The following is a 21,887-nucleotide window of genomic DNA, read 5'->3' on the forward strand; positions in this document are numbered from 1 at the left end:
TACTGGCGGATCACATTGACTTGAAACAATGAAAAAATGATCAATGAACAACACACACACTCACATGAACTGCCTCGGGCCTTTACTACTTTGAAGAAGTATTCAGTAATCTCTTAAATACACCCACTTCTTTCTCTCCTCCCCTCTCCCTCTGTTCTTCAGTGAGTGCCACTCTGCTCTGCTCAGACCAGGAGTTAGACCTTCACGTGTAAAGTAAAGCTGTGTGGATCTTGAACTCATTGCTCAGCTATGCAGTAGGGAGGAGGATTAGCTCAAGCTGAGCACCAGTGCAAAGACTGGGCATTTGGCCATTTACCCTACACCTGACGGAATAAGAGAGACACTACCATCACTCTTTTGTTTGTTTTCACCCAAATCTCCTCTTCACTCCCTTGTCATTCTCCTTCTCATCCCTTTCCCCCTCTTCCCCTCTTCCCCCTCTCTCAACCATGACCCTTTTATCAGAGGACCAGTCTGTTAGGCCCCAGCCCTGCCGGCTCCCGGAGCCTGGCAAACACATCAGCACTTCTTTGTACCCAACAGACTGCATTGGCTCCAAAGAGGACTACATGGACAGTGGGGAGAGCGCTGTTTTCGGAGCCGTGGAGCACCCAAGACGCTCGCGGGGCCGTCTTATCCTCCACGGCATGGTCATGTTTGGAAGGGAATTCTGCTACGCCGTGGAGGCAGCATTCGTCACACCGGTGCTTCTGAGTGTGGGTCTGCCCCGCAGCCTGTACAGCTTGGTGTGGCTGATCAGCCCGATCCTGGGCTTCCTGCTCCAGCCCATCATCGGCTCAGCCAGCGACTACTGCCGCTCATCGTGGGGCCGGCGGAGGCCTTACATCCTGACCCTGGGTGTCCTCATGCTGCTGGGGATGACCCTGTTCCTGAACGGAGATGCTGTCATCTCAGGTGAAGTATGGGAGGGAAAGACAGGAAATGATAGAGAAACAGACAGTGCAAATATAATTTAACGCTTGTCGTATCAGAAAGAGTTTTTGTTTTTGGGGGCCGACTGTGCCTTTGATTCAGAGGAGATAAAAGAGAATGAATAATTACTTTCTGTCAGAGAAACAAACACTGTCGAGCAATCTTACATCACCCTGGTCTCATTCTAATCATGCTTGGAAATACGCAGGAGATAAAGTTAGAGATCTCTGTTTTTATGATCTAATTAGATTATTCTGCCTGATATATTGAGTATACTGTGACTTGGATTTTCTTGCCATCAAAGCTTTCTTTTATCTCTTAGACTTTTATAGGCTTGTTCAGTATATTCTTGTTCAAACATCTTATGTGAAAAAGTTACACATCCATCAAGAAAAAAATGAGTAGTATAAGAAGTATAAGGTGCTGAGAGGCTCTTATGCTCACATGTTTCACTTGTGACTGAAGTTAGATGTGTGACTCGTTAATGTGGACTTGAGCCAATGCCCGCGGCTCAAACAGATGACTGAAAAACATCTCCCTGCACCTTTAGTTTGACTTCGGAGACAACTGAACCGGTTTCCTGAGCGCCTGGCATGCGGCATCACGAGAAGCTCTCCTAACAAAAGGATCTATGACCTTTTCTAGGACTAACCACACAAACTGATTCACTGCAGAGAGTTAAAGTGCTGCTGTACTGTTCTCCATCGAGCAGGTTCAGTGTGGCGTTAACTGCATATTCAAGGCTAATTTCCTCCTTTCTGTTATTCACAGTTGTCCCTTCAAAACTTTTAATGATAGTGCTTGAATGCGTCAACCTCCAAACCTCAGTGCTGTCTTTTGATTGAAGGATAATTAGAGTAATCATCGGACAAGCCATTGAATAGTATAAAGCGTTTGGCTGTAAATAATGAGTGCCCTAGGTTGCTCTTTTATACTGAAATGGTAAGTTCAAAGTGCAGGATCTTTATTTCATATCTGGGTCTTGGGTCAAAAGAAAATCTAAATCACTTCTTTGAAATTGAGATTTTTTTCTTTAGTGAATGCTGCGATTGTTGATTGAATTTCTATGACAAAAAAACCCTTTTGGCTTTGCTTTTATAATCACACGGACTATAAAGTATTTTTTCTTTGCACGCTGGATAAGCTCATTAGTCATAATAACTCATAATTACCTTTTCATGTTTCTCAGGGTTTTAGTGAATACCACAGGAGTTGCATTACGACTACAGGATAGCATTTTTTCCTTTTTGTGGAAACGCTACAGAAAGATTGTTTCAGTGTAATGTTTTCTCCATGAAATACATCTCTGCTACAGTTCATGTATTTAAAAGGTTTTAGCAAACTTTTATATTGTCCTTGCCTTTTTACAACACGTTTGTTATCTCTTACTTAAATCACAAAAGATTCACTTCAGCATGTTTGAATCACAATGTGATGTATTTAAGAATCATCCGTTCTTTCTGAAGAGAACAGAACAACACAGGGCTTTATGATTAAACAGCCAAGCTTCAAAATGTTATCCTTACCGGTACTTGTCAGACATAGCTGTTTACCTCTGACAAGCTCTGAGTGCCTCTCATTGTGCTGTTCCTCTGTAAAGTGTGTCATGATAAACATGCGCATTTGACACTTCAAGTTCAGCAGTAGCACAAGACCGTTTTACAATGGGATCACACTAGCTGCGATACCAAATCAGGCCAGGGCTGCCTACCCCCTGCTTCTTGACCACACCCATCATTAAAGTCAGTCTTGATTTTGATCTTGACTTCAAACCATAGACTGTACTGTATATAACGACGCAAGGCTTGAAAAGTACCAGCAAAAACATCTGGATCACCCCCTGGTGGCCGGCTGCAGTATAGGTCATAAGTCCCTCGCCCTCCATGGTAGCAGATGGGTCAAACGAAAAAAATTGGTTTTAATTAGATATTTGGTGTAATAAAAACAGGTTGAAGCTGGTTAAGTCACTTCGATGATGTGCCTCTACCGTCGGTCCAATGTATTTCTGCTTCACTTTTACACAGTGGGATGAAATGGAGCTGCGTTGTCCATCTTTATATACAGTCTGTAGAGTTTCATGACTGCATGGGTGACAAAAGATGGGTGACAGACATAAATACCTGGCAAAATACTCAAAACTGCCTCTGTGGTAGTTTCCGCTACATCAGGTGTCCCATTATGCCATGATGACACACACGCAAAGTGAAAATCCTGATATTTAGTTGTACATTGACTGCAGTGCTCGATGAATGCTCAGATGTTTTTGTTCCGTTTTGCAGCACTAGTCAGCGACAGGTCGTTGAGGAGCACGTGGGCCATCGTGGTGGTGATGTTGGGAGTCGTGCTGTTTGACTTTGCTGCAGACTTCATCGACGGGCCCATCAAGGCCTACCTGTTTGATGTGTGTTCACATCAAGACAAGGAGAGGGGTCTGCATTACCATGCTCTGCTCACAGGTGTGTAATACAGACAAGCACATATACACTCTTTTACTTTTTTATTTTATTCCTCCTCACGGGCTGTTTCCAACGGGCAACTGTATTTGATGTATTTGTTTTCATTAACAGTGATGGTGTCTGTGAGTAGTCTGCATGTTCAGTAAGGCTGTGGATGACGACTAGAGGATCCTTTAACAGCTATAGTGCCAGATATTTCACCCAGGAGTTTGAGGGGGTTAAAAAAGAGTAATAAGCTGGTAAATGTGATAATATGTCAGTGCTTTGTTGGTTTTGAGGCTGAATGTCAATCAGACATGTTATTCAATCATAAAATAATATATTTAACCAGATTAAAACAGAACAAAGAGGATAAGCAAACACTCTTTTGGATAATTGTTTCACTAATGTGTCATTGAAATCCTTCTGGTAAAATGTCCCCATGGGAAATATAACCCTCTCTTGGTTTTTATAGTCACATGCTTCCTTTTTTTAATAAGTCTCTCAGGGAATAACAGAATAAGTTTATCTCACTCTTTCATGTACACTTCTTCTCCGAGGGATATGTGAGTTTTTGAACATGAGTTTCAGGTCAGAAGTCTATTCTCTGCAAGGTTTCGTTGCTTTTACAAAACTTTAAATTGTCTGTTCCACGGCCACTTTGATATACGCATGCTTTTATGTGTGAACATGTGCGTGGATTGAAGGTTTTTTCCACTTTGTACTTTATCTTCAGGTTATCATGGACATTCGATTGAATGGATAAATATGTTCACTACCTGTGCTTTAAAATACAAAGCAAACGATGGCAAGTTCAGACAAAGCAAAGTTTCTCAGGGTCATACTATGAACAGAAGTGTAAAGCTGTCAGACGACATTATGGAGGTAGACAGGTAGACTGATGTCTGCCATTGCCAAAGCATCACTTTGTTTTGGCTCCATGTCTGGAGATTTGTAGAGTTTGGCAGGTTAGGGTTACACCGTTGAGGATTGCATTGCTTTATTAACTTATACAATGTATAAGAGATATTACAGATAATTTAGGTGTTGTTTGTCTTTCCAACCCATTCTGTAAACCTGAACATTATAAAAGATGATCCAAATCCTCTAAACATATTCAAGATCAAGCAAGATGGTGTTTTCAGTGTGGGCGTCAGGGGTGCGTTTAGCTGTCAGCAGGCACCGGGTGGTGTGAGCATGCTAGTCAGGCAGTAATCCAGCCCTGAACTAGTCATGTGCTGCAGTCACGGGTCTGGGCTGAGAGAGACAGAAACCAGGCACATGACTCTTTAGACGCCCCTGCCACGGCTGGTATGTGCGGTTTGAGGAGGAGGAGGGACCCTGAATTGTTGTGTGTTTCTCTGTACTTCATGTGCCTTTTGTGGGAGCTTTCCTAATCACACACTCATAAACACTAGAAATGCTCTGATCAATATTTATGGTGCATTTCATTTACCTCGGGAGTCGTAACTGGGAATGATGTCACACCCTAGTTGACCGCGTTTCAGTCACAATGTCAGAAAACCATTAAATTTAAGAGGTTAGCCTTTGTTATGCTTACAAACACTGTAGAAACATATTCACAGATATAAAATGGACCGTACTGTGTATGTGATTATTGGATGAGATAGAAATAAGACAGAAGTACGAATAAACAGTGTATTCCTGCAGTTTAACTGCTGTTGATGCTGGGTGCAGACAAGTTGGATTTTGAGGTCAGAGAGCTCTCCGACTGGATACTCTGAAATTCAAGCTTCAGTAGAAATTTCCAGCTGAGAACCTAAAAATTCAGACTTCTGAGTTAAACTGGAATGCAGCATTACTGCTACCAGATGCGACGCCAAATCAGGACAGCGGCGTAAAGCGGTGGGCGTACTTTCTACCCCCTTATTTCTAATGCGCTTGCTCGGATCTCACACCAATTTTCAAACTTGGCCTTCATTTTGATCTATAATAGTTATATAAACACCTGGCAAAATACTCCAAACTGCCTCTGTTGTAGTTCCAGCTCAGTAGGTTTCTCCAGGCCGACTGTTTGCCATGATGACACACACGCACACGCACACGCACACACACACACACACACACACACACACACACACACACACACACACACACACACACACACACACACACACACACGCACACACACACACACACACACACACACACACACACACACAAAGACTGAAAACAATACCAGTGTCGCTGTTGCGGCTGTAAATGAATCTTTTTACATTTACAACCCCAGCCAGGTACACAGAACACTAAAATGGTCGACAATCGTGTCCCATTACAAAAAAAACAACGGGGTTGAACTTCAGCGTGTCGTCAATGTGAGTGTATAGTCAGTTCGTTTAGATTCAGAGTTAAAAATGTCCTGCTATAATGTGAAACTGCTTCAGTTTATATCTTAGATCCTTATTACATTTCATTGTGCTTTGCTGATATTAAATCTCGTCCCCTCTTGTTTTCAATCTTCTTATTTTTGATATTTCTATTTTGCTCTGGTGCGCTGAGATGCAATAAGAAGTTATTAGGGGGAGAGAAAGGTGTCTGCTCGAGGTGGCATTAATGACACAGACAGAAAATAATTTGGAATCAGAGGTGAGTGGTAGATGCAGCACACAAACAGCAGTGTTGTTCCAGAGTTGGAGTTGGAGTGGTTGTTACTTCTCCTGCCAGTTGCTGGAATGTAAAAAAAAAAAAAGCTTTTTATTTTTGCCAGCCAGCTCGTGTGTGTGTATCACAACGTAGCCATGTGATTACATTTAATAGAAGCATCAGTACTGCAGCACCAGAGCTGTCAGCAGCTGCAATCATGTTGGTGGCAAACAGGCTAAATTCATGACATCAGTTCCCTGTTGGAAAGTGCTTTCTGACAGCAAGGTAAAGCTGTGAAAGTCTTCTAAATAAAGTGTACACTTCAACTGATTAAGCTTTTTTTAAAGTGGCTAAAGTGAGTACATTGCTTAGCTTTCGTGCCTCCTTCTCAACTTGGAGAATGCCGCCCGTCCTCTACTGACAGTGGGTTCATCCCTACTTGAAAACATCCCGACTATCCCTTTAATACATGAGAATCTTTCAACAACGCAAATATTTCTACATTTTTGGTTTCTCGCCGCTCCCATGGGATCGTTTTAGGTCACAGCAGGCAGCTGACAGACAGTTATCAACCAGCCACTGAACAAAGTGGAACAGCTAAAGAGTCAGCTATTTTCCTCAGAGATAGTAAATATATAGTCTTAAATCCTTCAGGGGGACAGAAACACGATAGTTTCTCTGGTACTGCTGCGTTGCCATATCAACTTAAAAGCATCCACGCGACAATCCTCTCATGGTGTATTCACTTTAATCCCGTCTTGGCATTGACTCTGTAGAGGTGTAGAGGTGTCGCCAATTATATTGTAACATTAAGAAGAGAAGAAATGGAGCTGCACATTTGAGGATCTGGAAGTGAAACGAACCAGTGAACAATTCCACATGTCAGTCTTTTATAGTGTCTCACAAACATCAGATATGCATTGACGTCACCTGACCGTCACCTAAATCTTCCTCTCTGTCACGATGACCTGTCTCCGGGAAGTAATGAGTTGTTATTTGACCATCAGATCTGACACCCCCTTCATTTCCTCTAAGTAGTTTTGTCCAATGTTCTTTGGCAACTGATATTTATTCTTGCAATTCTGGGAAAGTGGGAAGAGGTTTTGATCTTAAATTCTTATTATGATCACAGTCTAGCCAGCTGAAAACGAGGTCATGTCCACTGTGGTAATCTCACCGCCCAATTCACGTTAAACGTGTCTGTGAGGAGGAAGGTGCTGGTTGTATTTGAGGGTGTATATAGCTTTGGGACGTAAAGACCAAAGTAGGGTGTGTTGACTGGAACATGAGCACACCCAACTGCTCCTTTCCACAGGCAGCCCCTTTGCTTTGACATCTCTCAATTGAATGCATGTGTGTAGGTCCTGATTGCATGTGAGTATCTCAGGTTTGTGTGTGAGTACTGTGCATAATAACAGGGTGATTTATTTTATAAATTTCCCCTCAAGGATTATTAAAGTCTTCTTCATAATCAGTGACTTTGTTTAAAAGTCCATTTTCATAGACATCCTTTTTTACGTGATGGCGACTTTTAATTGCTTCTATTCTTTTATTGCTATTCATTCATAATTAATTGTTTTGCGTGTGCTTGCTTTTGCTGGCTTTCTGTTGTTATATTGTCTCCTGATTATCCTGCTTTTGCTTTTTCTGTCAAAGCACTTTGTAAACTCTGTTTTTGAAAGGTGCTATACACATAAAGGGGTTATTATAAATATTATTATTGTAGTTCTTGAAGCTGAGGTAGGCCGTTTGGCAAAAAAGCCATATTATGTTTAATCATATAGTAATTAAAGAAAAAAAAAAATTCTCTTCCTGCGCTTCCTCTTTGCTCTTCAGGCGTTACAAAATCTAGCAGTGACAGGAGACGTCACCTCAGCCAATCATAGGTCATTTTAAGGGGAGAGAGTGTTCCTCTTGGTGTTTTTTCTTTTTACCTCCTGCAGCTTTACTCTTTCACACAACTGCTCTTTTCTGTCAGTGTGTTCACCTTTGTTTTCGCTGTGTTTTCCAGGTCTGGGCGGAGCGTGTGGCTACTTGGTGGGAGCTATGGACTGGGGTCATTCTCTCATGGGTCAGCTTCTTGGCTCCGAGTACCAAGTCATCTACTTCTTCTCTGCGTTGACCTGGGGTATCTTCCTTACCGTGCACCTCTTCAGCATTCCAGAGCAACCTTTAGGCAAGGACACATCTGCTTCAGATCACGCACCTCCCAGTGCCCTCCGCCTACTTGGCGCCCAAAGCAACGGTTACGGATCGTTGGCTAAAGAGCCCGTCTCACCTGTAGTCCCTGCATCTGCCCCAGACCTCAGGCCTAGATCGTTCTCTGCTCTGGGGGAGGCCAACTCTGTGACCTCCAGTGCCAAGCAGCCCAACAAGGAAGTACGTGATGTGCAGGAGAAACGGTCTCTGAGGGTGCATGTGTGTATATACACATGGTAACATAATGTGGAATAAAGATTTCATTTATCCAGGGTCCATTATTATGGTCACAGGTGTAGTAGCAGCAGTTCAGAATGTAGCAGTTCAGAGAAAATGGACTTGTAATGTAATCCTAATGCCAGTTCTTTTGAAAGCTACAGTAAGTGGTGCAGAGAGGTCAGGCTGATAGAAAGTGCAGCTGCTTTTTTATTTAAAGCACAAATGACAATATGTTGTGATTGTACTCAAACTTTGAGTGGTGAGGCAGGCTTGCTGCAGCTTCTAAAATGTTAGCCTTAAGAGAAATGATAATGATGATGGCGATGATGATGATGATGATGATGATGACCTTTGATATGTTCTTGCTGAAATACGGAGAAATGTGTGTTCAAAATTGTACAATTCGTGGAAATTGTACGCATCTGACCAGTCCCAGTCTGGTCAGATGGGTACATGAACTGATGAAGCCTCTCGGATGAGAGGTGAAACGTCTTCCTAGACAAATAACCAAGTCCAGTTGCTTTTGCCTGAAATTGCTTTGGGGATAACGATGACCTGGACAAATGAGAACATTCACAGGCATAAAATGGGTTGAAATACAGTAACTTCAAGCTAGCTGAATGTAAGTGGTTCTAGCCTCAGGATCAAATTTTTCCACTGGCCCAAACATCCACCCATTCAGAACATTCATCCACTCCATTCATCCACTGTGCCTGCATACAATCCCACGACTTTCCTGCTAGCCTTTAAATATATTATAAAAAAACGAAAACTAATATAACTGAAGCACAGCCGGGAAGCTTTGCAACAAGAGAGTGCAATTTGGTCTTAAAATCAAAATTAAAATCATTTGCAATAGAAGTTACTAATTCAACAAAACAAAAACATTGCTACAGCCTCACATATAAACAGGCCTGATAAAAAAGAACAGGACAATACAACAGATGCAGTGCTATGAATGGTAAAGTGGACATGTTCAAGGTTTCAAGCCAGACCAAGAATTCACTGTGTTCACATTTTCTTCTATTGTGTGTTTAGTTCAAAGGTACTATATTGCAAAAACTGACATCTCCATGATTTTAAAAAAAGTTTTTAAGCAGTTTTAGGTGCTATATGAACACCGTGAAAGCATCAAAACGCAAAACTATACTATGTACTGGTAGAAAGTGCTGCTACAGTCATTCTCCGGCTGTAATAACAGTGCAGCGACACTGTGAGCACAGATGCTAAAGACCCAGAAACACTGACCAATCAGGCTGGGCTTTTTTCAGGAGGGGGTCTTAAAGAGACAGGCGCTAAAACGGAGCGTTTCAGACAGAGGGTGAATACAGATATATTCAGACCGACAGGATGAGAAACATTAAGCGTTTTTTTAACATTCAAGCATGTAAACATGTTCTAGTTGACGCCCAAAATACAAGTATGGATCTAATTAGCTTTTTTAGGTCTCCTTTAAGCTAAACCACAATGAATCTGTCAAAACATTCACATTCATTTATTGGTTAGATTTGGCTCCGGACCATATTTCCTACTGTCTCATAAACAACATATATTGTTTATATTTCCATTTTAGGACAATTGGATCAATGATAAGAAATAGTTTATATTGTTTTACATAGAAATGATACTTGTATGGCTTGATTGATTATGAACTAGTTTGGTTTGTCTGTAGGAGGAACTTCCTGTTTTAAAATCAAAGAGGAGTCAGGCACTTTTTCTTTTTTAATTTTTTTTAGTTTTATACGTATTTTTTCTTTCACAATCTCACCAAACCAGCCTGACCTTCTTGTTTATCAGGTGTAAACTAAAAAAAAACAAAAAACAGGGGGTGAAGATTACTCCGATCTTCCACCATTTACTTTATACTTGATAATTCAGAGTTCCTTGGGGAGTCCAGGTTCAAATAGTTTATTAGGTCACACTCTGCAGAGGAAACCCGTCAAACCCTCCCAGCTGAGTTTAATGTCTCTTGATGAAAAGAAGAAGGATCTATCGGAAGCATCTGTATCATCTTCTTCTCAGAACTTAAGACTTACTTTTTGTAGCCTCGTAAAGACTTTTGATTCACAATCTCTAACAGCTCACGCTCTTGCTTTGATGGCCCTTATCTTAGCTCTAATTGCTGTGGCTGTCTGTTCGTTCCTTAGTTTCGTTCGGCGCATTAGTGAGCACATACAGGCTTTTTCATTTCATCATGTTCTTAATGTAATGTCTTTGTAGAGCTCATCATAGTCATCATTATTTTTCTATTATTGAATGATATGAAGTAGTCATCTGCCCTTTTCTTCTTTCATCACCACCATCCTAAATGTATTTATCTGATCTTTTTGTTGAACCCCTTCATTTATTCTGATACAGGTGCATTGCAGATGTCTCTGCTGAAGCTTTTGACATATTCAAGCACTGCTAGCAATGATATTTCAGGACACTCGACCTTTTCCACTATCTATCTATCTATCTATCTATCTATCTATCTATCTATCTATCTATCTATCTATCTATCTATCTATCTATCTATCTATCTATCTATCTATCTATCTATCTATCTATCTATCTATCTATCTATCTATCTATCTATCTATCTATCTATCTATCTATCTATCTATCTATCTATCTATCTATCTATCTATCTATCTATCTATCTATCTATCTATCTATCTATCTATCTATCTATCGAGATATAGATATAGATATAGATATTATATAGTTTATATATATATATATTAATCCTGTCAGTGTTGTAGCTGTTGGTGCTGATGTCTGTGGTGTTTGTGTGTTTATCTGCAGGCCCAGAAGAGAATGACGTTCAGGTCGATGATGAAAGCCATCATCAACATGCCGAACCACTACCGCTATCTGTGTGTCAGTCACCTGCTGGGCTGGACGGCTTTCCTCTGCAACATGCTCTTCTTCACTGATTTTATGGGACAGGTATTGATTATTTTAGTGTGTCTGTATGTGACCATCATATTTGTATAGCTTATTTTACAATCAGTGTAGCAGATTTGAAGTGAATTGCAGTGACTGGAGCTGAACACCTCTTCTCATCTCTTAGTCTGTACTCCTTTCCTCGTGCCCTCTCTCCCCGTGTCTTAGTCAGAGGAAGAGACACAAGAAGAGAGGTGTCGTGGCAACAGGCATTTAACAAAAAAAAGTCATCTGTGCTTCGGCAACCTCATTTTAAGTGACGCGCTGCCTTGTTTTCTGTATTCCAGCTGTCACACCCCTTTTATACGTCATGGGTGCCGTAAAGACTTCCGCAAACAGCTGTGCATCCTCACTCATACTCATCCTCAGGGGTTTAACGTTTCTGAGACACGAGAAGCACTTTCAAGATAAAACGGCCAACATACACACATAAAAAGCAAAAATGCCAATTATTCTCTGTTTCCATCTTCTCAAATCGGAGGATTTTATAAACTGAATATTTTTGAGGGGTTTCGACTGTTGTTTAGGAATTGCAATTTAAAGACTTCCCCTTGGGGTATTTTTCACTATTTTCTGACATTTTATAATACAGTTGAAAATCATCAGCAGTTACAGCCTTAAATATGATTCAGTGTCAAGCTTGGCAGTGTAACAAAGTGAGAGCAATAACACTTGTGTTGAAAAAAACAAGCATTGCTTCCAAGCTCCATTAATCCCTGTTTTGCGTCCTGTTGACACAAGTCATAATGATACATTTGCTACAGTTTCACCGTGTGCATGCATGCTGATCAAAGGATGCACCTCACACCAGGAGGCCGTGCTCAACGTCATGGTTCATTACCACAAGATTGCAACCAGCACATAATCTACAATCTATGCCTTTTTCTCCAGGGTGAAAAATGTACAGTGAGTGGCTTCCTGATGAGTGTTAAAAGGAAAATATAATGTGTATTTACATGGTGCTTTGGCTGCATTTTAACACTCTCGTCTTGAAATGATTTCAAAGATTTCTTCAAATGTTTTTTTGTTTTTTTTTGGCAGATTGTGTACAAGGGAGATCCTTATGCGGCTCATAACTCCACAGCCTACGCCACATATGAGAGAGGGGTTGAAGTGGGCTGCTGGGGACTGTGTATTAACGCTGTGTCCTCTGCTCTCTACTCCTGTAAGTAGATGAAAGAATATGCGTGTGTTTGTTTCACAGCAGCCAGAATCCATTAATACTACCGTCATAAGCTCCTCTGTGTGAGTGATAGCCCGACAAGGTTGTCTAATATCAGTCAGCAATTACCGCCTGCTATTCTGTTTTGCATTGGGATTAGAGGCTGTCCTGTGCTGCTGTCATTCATAATCTGCACAAATGAATCACAAGAGGTATATTTAATTTTAATCAGAAAGTAGGTCTGCTATAGCTATATATATATATAAAAGTGAGGGAATATGAAAGGGAGATAAATTATTTCCTACATATAGCAACACTGGTATTGCTGCCATGTGTGAAATTGGCTCTAATAATGTTCTGGATTCTGCAGAAATTGTGTTTTAAATTACTGCTCTGAAAGGAAAAAGTAGCCTGTCTAATTAAATGTGCAGTCAGCTGAAATAAAAGGCATGCTGTGCTGGGTTTTATAATGCTTATAATTTCATGAAGCAGCTCAAAATCCAGCATAACAAGAGAGACATCACATCTTATTGAACCCATATTGAACTTCATGCAAAAAAGAGTGGGATCAGTACTGTCACAGGTGCAGTGAGTGGAAAAAGGGGTGAACAAAGAAAACAGAAAGAACCCGAAACTGCTGCCTGGGAGGAGAGAGAGAGACAGAGAGAGAGAGAGAGAGAGAGGGAGAGAGAGAACTGACAGGGGAATAAATGCAGCAGCAAAACTTTGGGACGAACATCCTTCCCTCTGGCGGAGACAGGAACTGTTGAAACTTTTGGTAACCATGGTTTCGTATCAGGAAATCTTTCAGGAGCTGCAACTGTTGAAGTTAAGGTCAGTTAAACATACTTTATTGTCAGGAAGGGAAGTTTGTCTCAAGCTCCAAAGCTTCTGCATCGCACAACACATAGAACATATATCATAAATATGCTGCTGCACATAAAGTTGGAAACATTTTGTCTTCAGACTCACATCTTTCTATTTTATTTATACGTGGTTTAATTTTCACTGTGATATGTTTTGATTGGAAGAGATTGATCAATGAAGTTTTGAGAATATATGAAGAGCTCTTTTTCAAAATGAGATTAAAGCCAAATTTTAAAAAAATGAGTTTGAGCCACTTTGCTGTATACAGAACCTGTTCACTGCTTCATCAGTGTTTCATGCCAAATCTCTATATTTCCTTGTTTAAAATGGTCCGCAAGATGCAGTTCCTTTCCAAACCGCGACCAGCGCCAAACCTATTTTTAGCCTAAATGCGATAGGTCCTCTCGACCAATCAGAATTCAGTGAGCGGTCTATGCGATCCAACATGGCGGCGCTCTGAAGCGGGAGAGTTTTTTGTTATGTTTTTTGTTAAGTTTATGTTCAGACTGAGCCATAAAAAACATTTTGACAAGATAAATTGAATATTAACCAAATGTGTGGGTCTAGGTAAAAAAAAAAAAATTTTCCTGAAAACTATTAAAATGGATTTATAGCGTTTTGGAAAAGAGCTCCTCATATACACTTTATCAAGAATAAATCACATTGTCACAATCATTTCATGAGAAGAGGTAAAATATATTTTATTCCAAGTTTATGGGCAGCAGCGTGCATACACACATATGAATAATAAAGGTTTAAAATAATAAAAGGTAGAGAAAACTATTTGTGTCAGAATAGTAAAGATAATAGTTGAGTCACAATATCTTATAGAGCAAAATCATACAGTACTACATATTGCTATTTAGTGTTTGGATCATGGAGTTAATTAACTGTTGAAATGTTTCATTGGTGGCATCTCTTCTTCTTTTTTGTAAGCATCTTCTTAATTTGAACTCTGATCTTTCTGAGCTGCTTGGTTTTTGCGAGAGTCTCTGTAAATATAGACCTACAACACTTTACAATCAAATGAACACACATGTAGAGTTTTTCTAGACTAGAGAAGGCTCCGAAGTACAAGGTGACCTTTAAGATGTTAACGTTCGTATGCAATTTCTCTTAGTTTGAGCAGCTGAAGAGTGAAGTAAGTAAGTCGGCATGGATTTAGACTCTCATTTGGGAGGTATTATAACCCACTTCCACTCCCCCGCTAATTGGTTTGGGACGGCACTTAATGTGGCGCACCCTGCGTGTGAAGTGAAGTGAAGTGAAGTGAGTAGGGAGAGAAAAGGCCATCCAATCTTCTTATGAAGCAATCGGGCGGAGTTGATTCCTACAGAGCCCCACTGGGTTCACATGCTGGAGAAAAAAAGTGATGTTTAAAGACGTGCCAATTGTTTTATTGTCTGCTAATTTATGCTCTTGGATTTATGTTTTTCTACACAGCCGCAAATGGAGTTTACCATTAATGTGTAAACCATCCAACCCGTACTGATTAACTGTTTATGTTGTTGTTTTTAAATGACTGTGCTTCATTACACTGCTTAATTAAATTACAGCACTATGTACGCTACTGTAGATTAGTCGCAATGACCGCCATTTAGCAGTTATGTTAATGTAGCTCCCCGAGGCTTTTATTTGTCTAATTTTGACCAAAAACTTGTGTCAACTCATCAGTTAAGGCTCTAAGGCAGGGGTGTCAAAGTGATCCGGTGTGTTCTTGCTTGGTTGGAATGAAAACCTGCAGTCACACGGCCCTTTACTGGATCACTTTGACACCCCTGCTCTAAGGGGAACGACCGTTGGTAGTTGTAATTGTTTTTGTTCAAAAACAATAAGCCATAAAATTATGCAGTTTTGATCAAAAACAATTACCAACACCCCCACCCCTTACCAATGTGTTGTCAGGCATTATATTGTCAAAAGTAGAAATATAAAACCTTCAATCCTGGTGAAGATAAGCAAAATGATCCACTCCATTTGCTGCTGTAAAGAAAAACATGAGATCCGAGGGCACGGATTATGAAATTGGACATCTAGAGGCGTAAAAGAAAAAGCAATTGTAAATCCACACACCGTTGCATACGAAACTTGTTGTTTTGCTTTGATACTCGAGTATTTCTTCAATAACTATGCATGATGTGTGTGTTTGTGTGTTTTCAGATGTGCAGCGTTTCCTCCTCCCGTACATCGGCCTGAAGGGATTATACTTTGTCGGATATTTTGTATTCGGCATGGGCACCAGCCTGATTGGCCTCTTCCCCAACATCATCGCCACGCTCATCCTCTGCAGCGTGTTCGGCGTCATGTCCAGCACTCTCTACACCATCCCATTTAACCTGATAGCGGAGTATCAGCAGGAAGAGGAGGTACTGGGCCGGCAGGACAAATTTTGTTTTGTTGTGGGCAATCAGTGCCAGAGGGCTTACACAATGTTCCCTTTCTTCAGTTGTCCTTCATGGTTGAGTCCTTCACCTACAATGAGTATCAAACAACTTGTTATCAGCAGGCGTATCAAGGGACCCTGCACGTAAAAGTGTCCTCAGACCCGCTTCACTGACAACCTCACAGGTCTTAAGTCTGTCATTCAAAATCAAAGTCTTTCATCCATAAAACTATATACAATTTATACAATTTAAGAGATATTAATGTATATAAGTATGGGCCATGTGGCCAATTCTAACATGAAGACGCTACTTTGGGCTGTGGGAAATTATTATTGAAGGATAAAATGAGTCATCAAGAGAACAATTGGCAGATGGATCAATACTTGAAATAATTGTTAGTTATTGAAAACTGAATAAAAATGAACATCCTAACTGATTTGGGTGAGAAAACCCCATATTGTACTTTCAGGTGTGAGATGCATAAAAATATCCGTGTGCAATGAATAAAAGATTTCTTTTAAAATGGTAATAGATTAGAAATAGAAAGGCCAAAATGAAAGCAGAAGAGAAAAGGGGAAACTTTTATCCACACGTCCACGTTGTATCACATATCTTCTGTTACACAGGCTGACACCTTCCTAACATACAGCGAGCTAGCCACAGCACCAGAAGGAGATGATGTTGTGATCTCTCCCTGTGTAGAGCAGATGTGCCTCTCGTCATTTATGTTTACTGCTGACTGGAGGTTGTGGAGGCGAGCATGTTGGCGTCACTTAGCATGTTCGCAGACGCACGGAGCAGGTTGGGACACCTTGATTTGAAAACAATGATAAAATCTGATAGGCGCTCCTTCAAATCTCATCCAGTTAGGGAGAGGTGTGAGAGGTACTGGTGAAGACCTGACATTCATGGTTAAAACTGGTTTAACGCCCCTTTAATTCAATCGACTTTATTACTTTATCAATTCTGTTTTCCAGGAAGTTCAGCGTTCTAAGAACAGCATTAGTAACAGTCTGTCAGTCAAGTCCAGTTTACAGTTGCTGTTGCTGGATTATTTTCACCAGCTGCGACAGAAATGCTGGTATTGTTTTCACCTTGGGTGTCCCGGAGACACCTGCTGTAGCGGGAACTCCACAGAGGCAGTGTATTGAGAGTGTTGTGCTACATGTTTATATGTCTGTCTGTCTCCGGGCAGATTCTGTTGTCACCTAGATAGTGTCATAACTGTGCAAGGTGCAGTCACGAAAGCCTAAAGCACCTGAACACCCACACAGGTGTTTTCAGTTAACCTGGTTGATTAGACCTCCTCTCAGGACTGTGTGGGCGTGTCTACTGTGATGGATTGACATCTCCCCGACTCTCCTGTTAAGGCGGGACAAAGTACACCTTTGTCATTCTTAGTGTTAGACGGACATTTATGACCTCATAAATCCTCATCAAATTCTCATCAAAGCCCCGCCCACTTTCAACCCAAGCAGAGGTCGAATCAGACTAACGGAAAACACCTGTGTGGGCGTTCAGGGGCTTTAAGGGTGTGTAGTTGAAAATGAAGTCAGTCCCCCACGTTTTTACACCAACTGTTCAGATCTGGAAGAAAATAAGATTTTCAATTTTAGTTGATGAGCATAAAATATAACTTTTGGGGGTTCCCACTCAGAACGTTATATCTCACAGCTGACAGCTGGTTATAATATTGCTGCACACGAAATAATCCAAACACGTGTATAGTCATGATATATAGATACAAAGTTCTTGATCTCCCCTCAAAAATCAATTGTTGGTCGAAAAAACATGTTTTTGTTTGTTTTGATGTGTCCTGCCAGTCAATATCTCGTTAAGTTGAATCAGGTGAGCTGATGATGAAATTCAACCTGAGAATCACCGGAGTGGTCGAGGAGAGCTTTTGTAATAAAAAAAAAATCACCCAACTATCGACTGGTTTCTGCCCTGCACATTTCTGGTGATACAGAGGTGATGACATCAGATATTGCTCTCTTTTTTCTCCTCCTCCTCCTCCAGGAACTGCTGAAGCTGCGAGGAAGCACTGAAATTGCGAGAGGCAGCGGGGTGGACTGCGCCGCCCTCACCTGCATGGTCCAGCTGGCTCAGATCATTGTGGGCGCGGGTCTCGGCGCTCTGGTCAACATGGCAGGAAGTGTAATCGTGGTGGTCATCTCGGCGTCGACCATGTCCCTGTTTGGCTGCATCTTCATCGCCCTCTTTATCAGATGTGTAAACTAATTCTGCTTATATGAAAGTAATTTAAAGGTATTGTTTTAATAAATACAGATTCTTTATTATATCCTTAAAATGTAATTGATTCTTTCGATTGCATTCATGTGATCGTTTTCACTTTGTGGTTATGCAGGACAGCAAATAGTGAAAGGCACTCTACTCGGAATACTGGAAAAAAGAGGGTTTGGATTACCTCCACACGCCTCTCACTCCAATGTGTGAAATAATCATGTTTTTTCACGGCTACGTGCACTGACGTGCATGCAAGTCGGGACCATCTATCACAACAAACAACACAGAAACTCAGTTTCACACCAAGGGACATGACTGAATCCTCTGCACAGCACACCATTACTCCACTTTATCTTTGACTGTGACTTGCACCCGGGGGACCGGCGTTCATGTCTCAGAAGTATTAGTCCGTCCATCATCATTTTAAAGCACTTGTCCCTAACGGTCAGTCTATTGCAGGGCAGACAGACATATTCACACTGTCAGAGTATACCTGTATTCACCCTCTGTCTTCCACATCTGCACACAGGGAATGACTCTGACGGCACTTTTTACCTGTAAGTATAGTATAGTTGTGACATCACAACAATACAGGAAGTCGTGACGGCTTGTTTAAAGGCACAGTTTCTGCATACGGGCTGTGTGCAATTCTCTGTGGATTGAGTGTTTTGATAATTTCACTCTATTTATATAGCACCTCGACCTGCTTCATGATAAAAAAACATGAACATCTCACTTTTTACAGTATTGGACCTTTAAGTAGAGGACATGATTACCTCCAACACTGAAAAAATCTAAATATCATATATAATGATAATGATGATGCAGATTTGTATTTGTATTTTAAGACATTTTATACGTAATCAAACTTTTTTTTTTGAGGGAAAAACATATCTGAAACAAATGAATGTTGTAATGAGTGTTTTACACCTCTGATGGAGGTCTATATTCTTAAGATGGTTTGCTGGTGGGAAGAAATCGATTCGCTCAAAAATCAGTAGTGGCCGGTGGGCTTCACCATTTTTTTCAGCCATTTCACTTTTTTTCACCGGATCGTTGTAAAAAACACAAGTCATCTTCCCTTTCTCATTATTTCTCCTCTCCTACCTCCGGGCTTTAGGAGGCTCAGTTTCCAAAGTGTTTCACGCGTGGCTGGTTATAGTCTGAAACATTTACATTTCACTGGTTTTAGATGTTCATCACAGTGAATCAGGCCCTTTCAAATTAGTTTTTATATGCTAAAAGAAAAATTGGATAGGACCAAAACCTGAATACGAAATTAAAATCTGTTTGTAGACATTCAAAACCTATTCAACTGTTCTCTGGCACTGTGGGAGATCAGATAATAGCTGATCTCTTGAGGAAAACACACTGTTACATTTCATTTCCTAATTATAGTTTTGATTCAAGTCACTTTTGTTCTCCATTAAAGGGATTTTAGAAACAGATTAAATGCTTTGTGTGCGCACTGTGGTTGACGGATTAGCACCCCAGTCCTGACGCAGTTATTCATATATAATAATACTAGATTAGCCTGTCAAGAGAACAAGTCACTTGGCTTTTAGCTGCACATAACATACGGAGATAAATACCCTTTATTTATCTCTGTTGAGTGCAAGTGGGCTTACCTAGACTCCTGCAGTCCCATCACTGTCAGATATGCCCAACAGCCCAGCACGTCATGTACCCTGAAGAGAAGTTTAATTAGATTCGTTCGTGAAAGAAGACAATGCTTAGTCCAGGGCTTTATGGAACCCTGCACTTTTTTTTATTATTAAATCTGGGAGAATAACATCGTATCAGTCCCCATTAAAATGGTGACATACTCTCAGCAAAAAGCTGTGCAGTAACATCTGCAGTGAGGTCCATCTCTGGCATTTAACTGTTCATTTATTGTGAAGTAAGTGCTGATGCTCTGGTTTAACAGATAAATGATCCTGAATAAATTAAACACAAATAAGAGGAATACCCCTCTGACTTCCTGCACATGATAGAAGGTGAAATGCTCTTAGTTGATCCTTTAAATCAAGATTAATCAAAGCTTTTATCCGTTTTAAGGGCTTATTCATGGGCTGATTGATGCAGACACTAGTAATGAAGGGATTTAACTCAACTTGACATCTAAAGCTGTGTATTTGCACCTTTTTGTGCTTTAATGGCAAATGTCATGAGAAATAGATGATTTTGAGTTATGGGATTTAATAGCATGTTCTTCTGAATGTTTCATTATTTTTTAGAAATTATGATGATTTTCTCTCCCAGTACAGATTCTTACACTCAGATCACACTCACTCACAGACCCAAAGCACCAATCAGGTGGTGCTTACTGGTCTCCGAGTTTAATATCTGTTTCTCACAATGTGCAGCTTTCTGGACAGTATTCATCCACTGACAAGCAGCTGAGTGTTTACTGAGGGAAAAAAAGTGTCTCACATTTGTAGACGCACTTTACTTGCAGATTGAAATATATATATACGACATTTTGGACAGAACAATCAAAAATACTGTATCAGCGGACGATTAAGATGGAGGTCCAGCACTTTCTCCTCCTTTTAGCTTTTTCTAATAATGCAGATGCACCTTGGACTCAAACTACAACATAAACTCCTATAAATTACAATCAAAGAGCATTTTTCATTGAACATTGTTAAAAACTGCCCGTGTGGCACTTCCGTCAGACTACGCGCTGTTTTGCGGCAGCTCTCGCAGTTCATTGTACATAACAGCCCCCGGAGGATAAAACTCCACAGCGGGCTCCTCGGGCGCGCTGACGCGGACCAGGACCTGCCCTTGCTCATCTATCGCTGGCTTTGTGGTGGCTGTGATCGGCCTGATTGTCGGCGAAGTCAACCGCCAGAAGATTTTTTTCAGCGCTTTCCTGAACTCCCGCCTCATCAGACAGTAGAGGATGGGGTTCAGGCAGCTGTTGGAGTGCGCCAGGCACACGGACACGGGGAAGACGTACGCCTGCGTGGTGTAGTACTCATAACTGAAATGAACTACGTTGAGTTTGATGAGGATGCCCCAGGCTGTCAGCGCCTGGTTGGGCAGCCAGCAGAGGAAAAACGATAAGACCACGATGGTGACAGACTTGGTGACCTTGGCGCGTCGTTTGGCGCTCGAGGTGTTGATGTTTTTGGAGGTGATGGAGCGCAACAGGAGCAGATAGCAGGCGGAGATTATGCTCAGGGGCAACACAAAGCCCAGCAACACTTTCTGAGCATGGTACAGTCCCAGCCAAAACTGTGCGGTTCCGTTGGTTTCCGGGAATTTGACAAGACACAAGTCCTCACTGGACACGGTGACGGTTGTGGAGAAAACGGCGTGCGGCAGAGCGGCGGACACAGCGGCAAACCAGATGAAAACGGTGACGCACCGAGCGGGGCAGCAGTGTGGCCGCCGCCGCCTGCCCTTGAGCGCAGAGGCGAGCGACCAGTACCTCGCCATGCTCATAGCAGTCAAGAAAAACACGCTGGCATACATGTTCATAGCCGTCACATAGGAGACTATCTTGCACATCGCTTTGCCAAAAAGCCACGTGAAGTCCAGCGCGTTCTCCACCGCCCAGAACGGCAGAGTCAGCACGAACTGGAAGTCCGTCACCGCCAAACTAGTTACAAAAAGGTTGATGGAGGATTTTTTCCACATCTGCTTTGACTTCATCAGGTACAAGACTAGTAAGTTCCCAACTAGACCAAGCACGCACACCAGCGAGTAAATGACAGAGATGATAATCCGCACAACTGCTGCGCCATCTCCCACAAAATCTGTTTCGCTGAAGTCTGACAGGTGGAAGTAGTCGCCGTCGGAGCGGTTGGTGGTGTTGAAAATGCAGCTGAGGTTGAAGTTCGCCACATAGACTTTCCCTGCTGAGCCTTCGTAGCTGGTGTTGGTAAATTCTCCAGACAT

At 41.4% G+C, this 21,887-nt stretch overlaps 2 protein-coding genes across 2 annotated transcripts; one reads left to right on the plus strand and one right to left on the minus strand.

Moving 5' to 3' along the window:
- Positions 1-449: 449 nt before the first annotated feature.
- Positions 450-17,972, plus strand: slc45a2 (solute carrier family 45 member 2; the record flags this gene model as incomplete). Its single annotated transcript, XM_083930148.1, has 7 exons — positions 450-915; positions 3,213-3,389; positions 7,984-8,351; positions 11,178-11,321; positions 12,360-12,483; positions 15,508-15,713; positions 17,751-17,972. 7 exons carry the CDS (start codon positions 450-452, stop codon positions 17,970-17,972), a joined length of 1,707 nt encoding a protein of 568 aa, XP_083786274.1.
- Positions 17,973-20,657: 2,685 nt separating this feature from the next.
- On the minus strand, positions 20,658-21,887 carry rxfp3 (relaxin family peptide receptor 3; the record flags this gene model as incomplete). Its single annotated transcript, XM_083929972.1, has 1 exon — positions 20,658-21,887. One exon carries the CDS (start codon positions 21,885-21,887, stop codon positions 20,658-20,660), a length of 1,230 nt encoding a protein of 409 aa, XP_083786098.1.

The sequence above is a fragment of the Echiichthys vipera genome (assembly GCF_963691815.1).
Source record: "Echiichthys vipera genome assembly, chromosome: 16".
NCBI lineage: Eukaryota > Metazoa > Chordata > Actinopteri > Perciformes > Trachinidae > Echiichthys > Echiichthys vipera.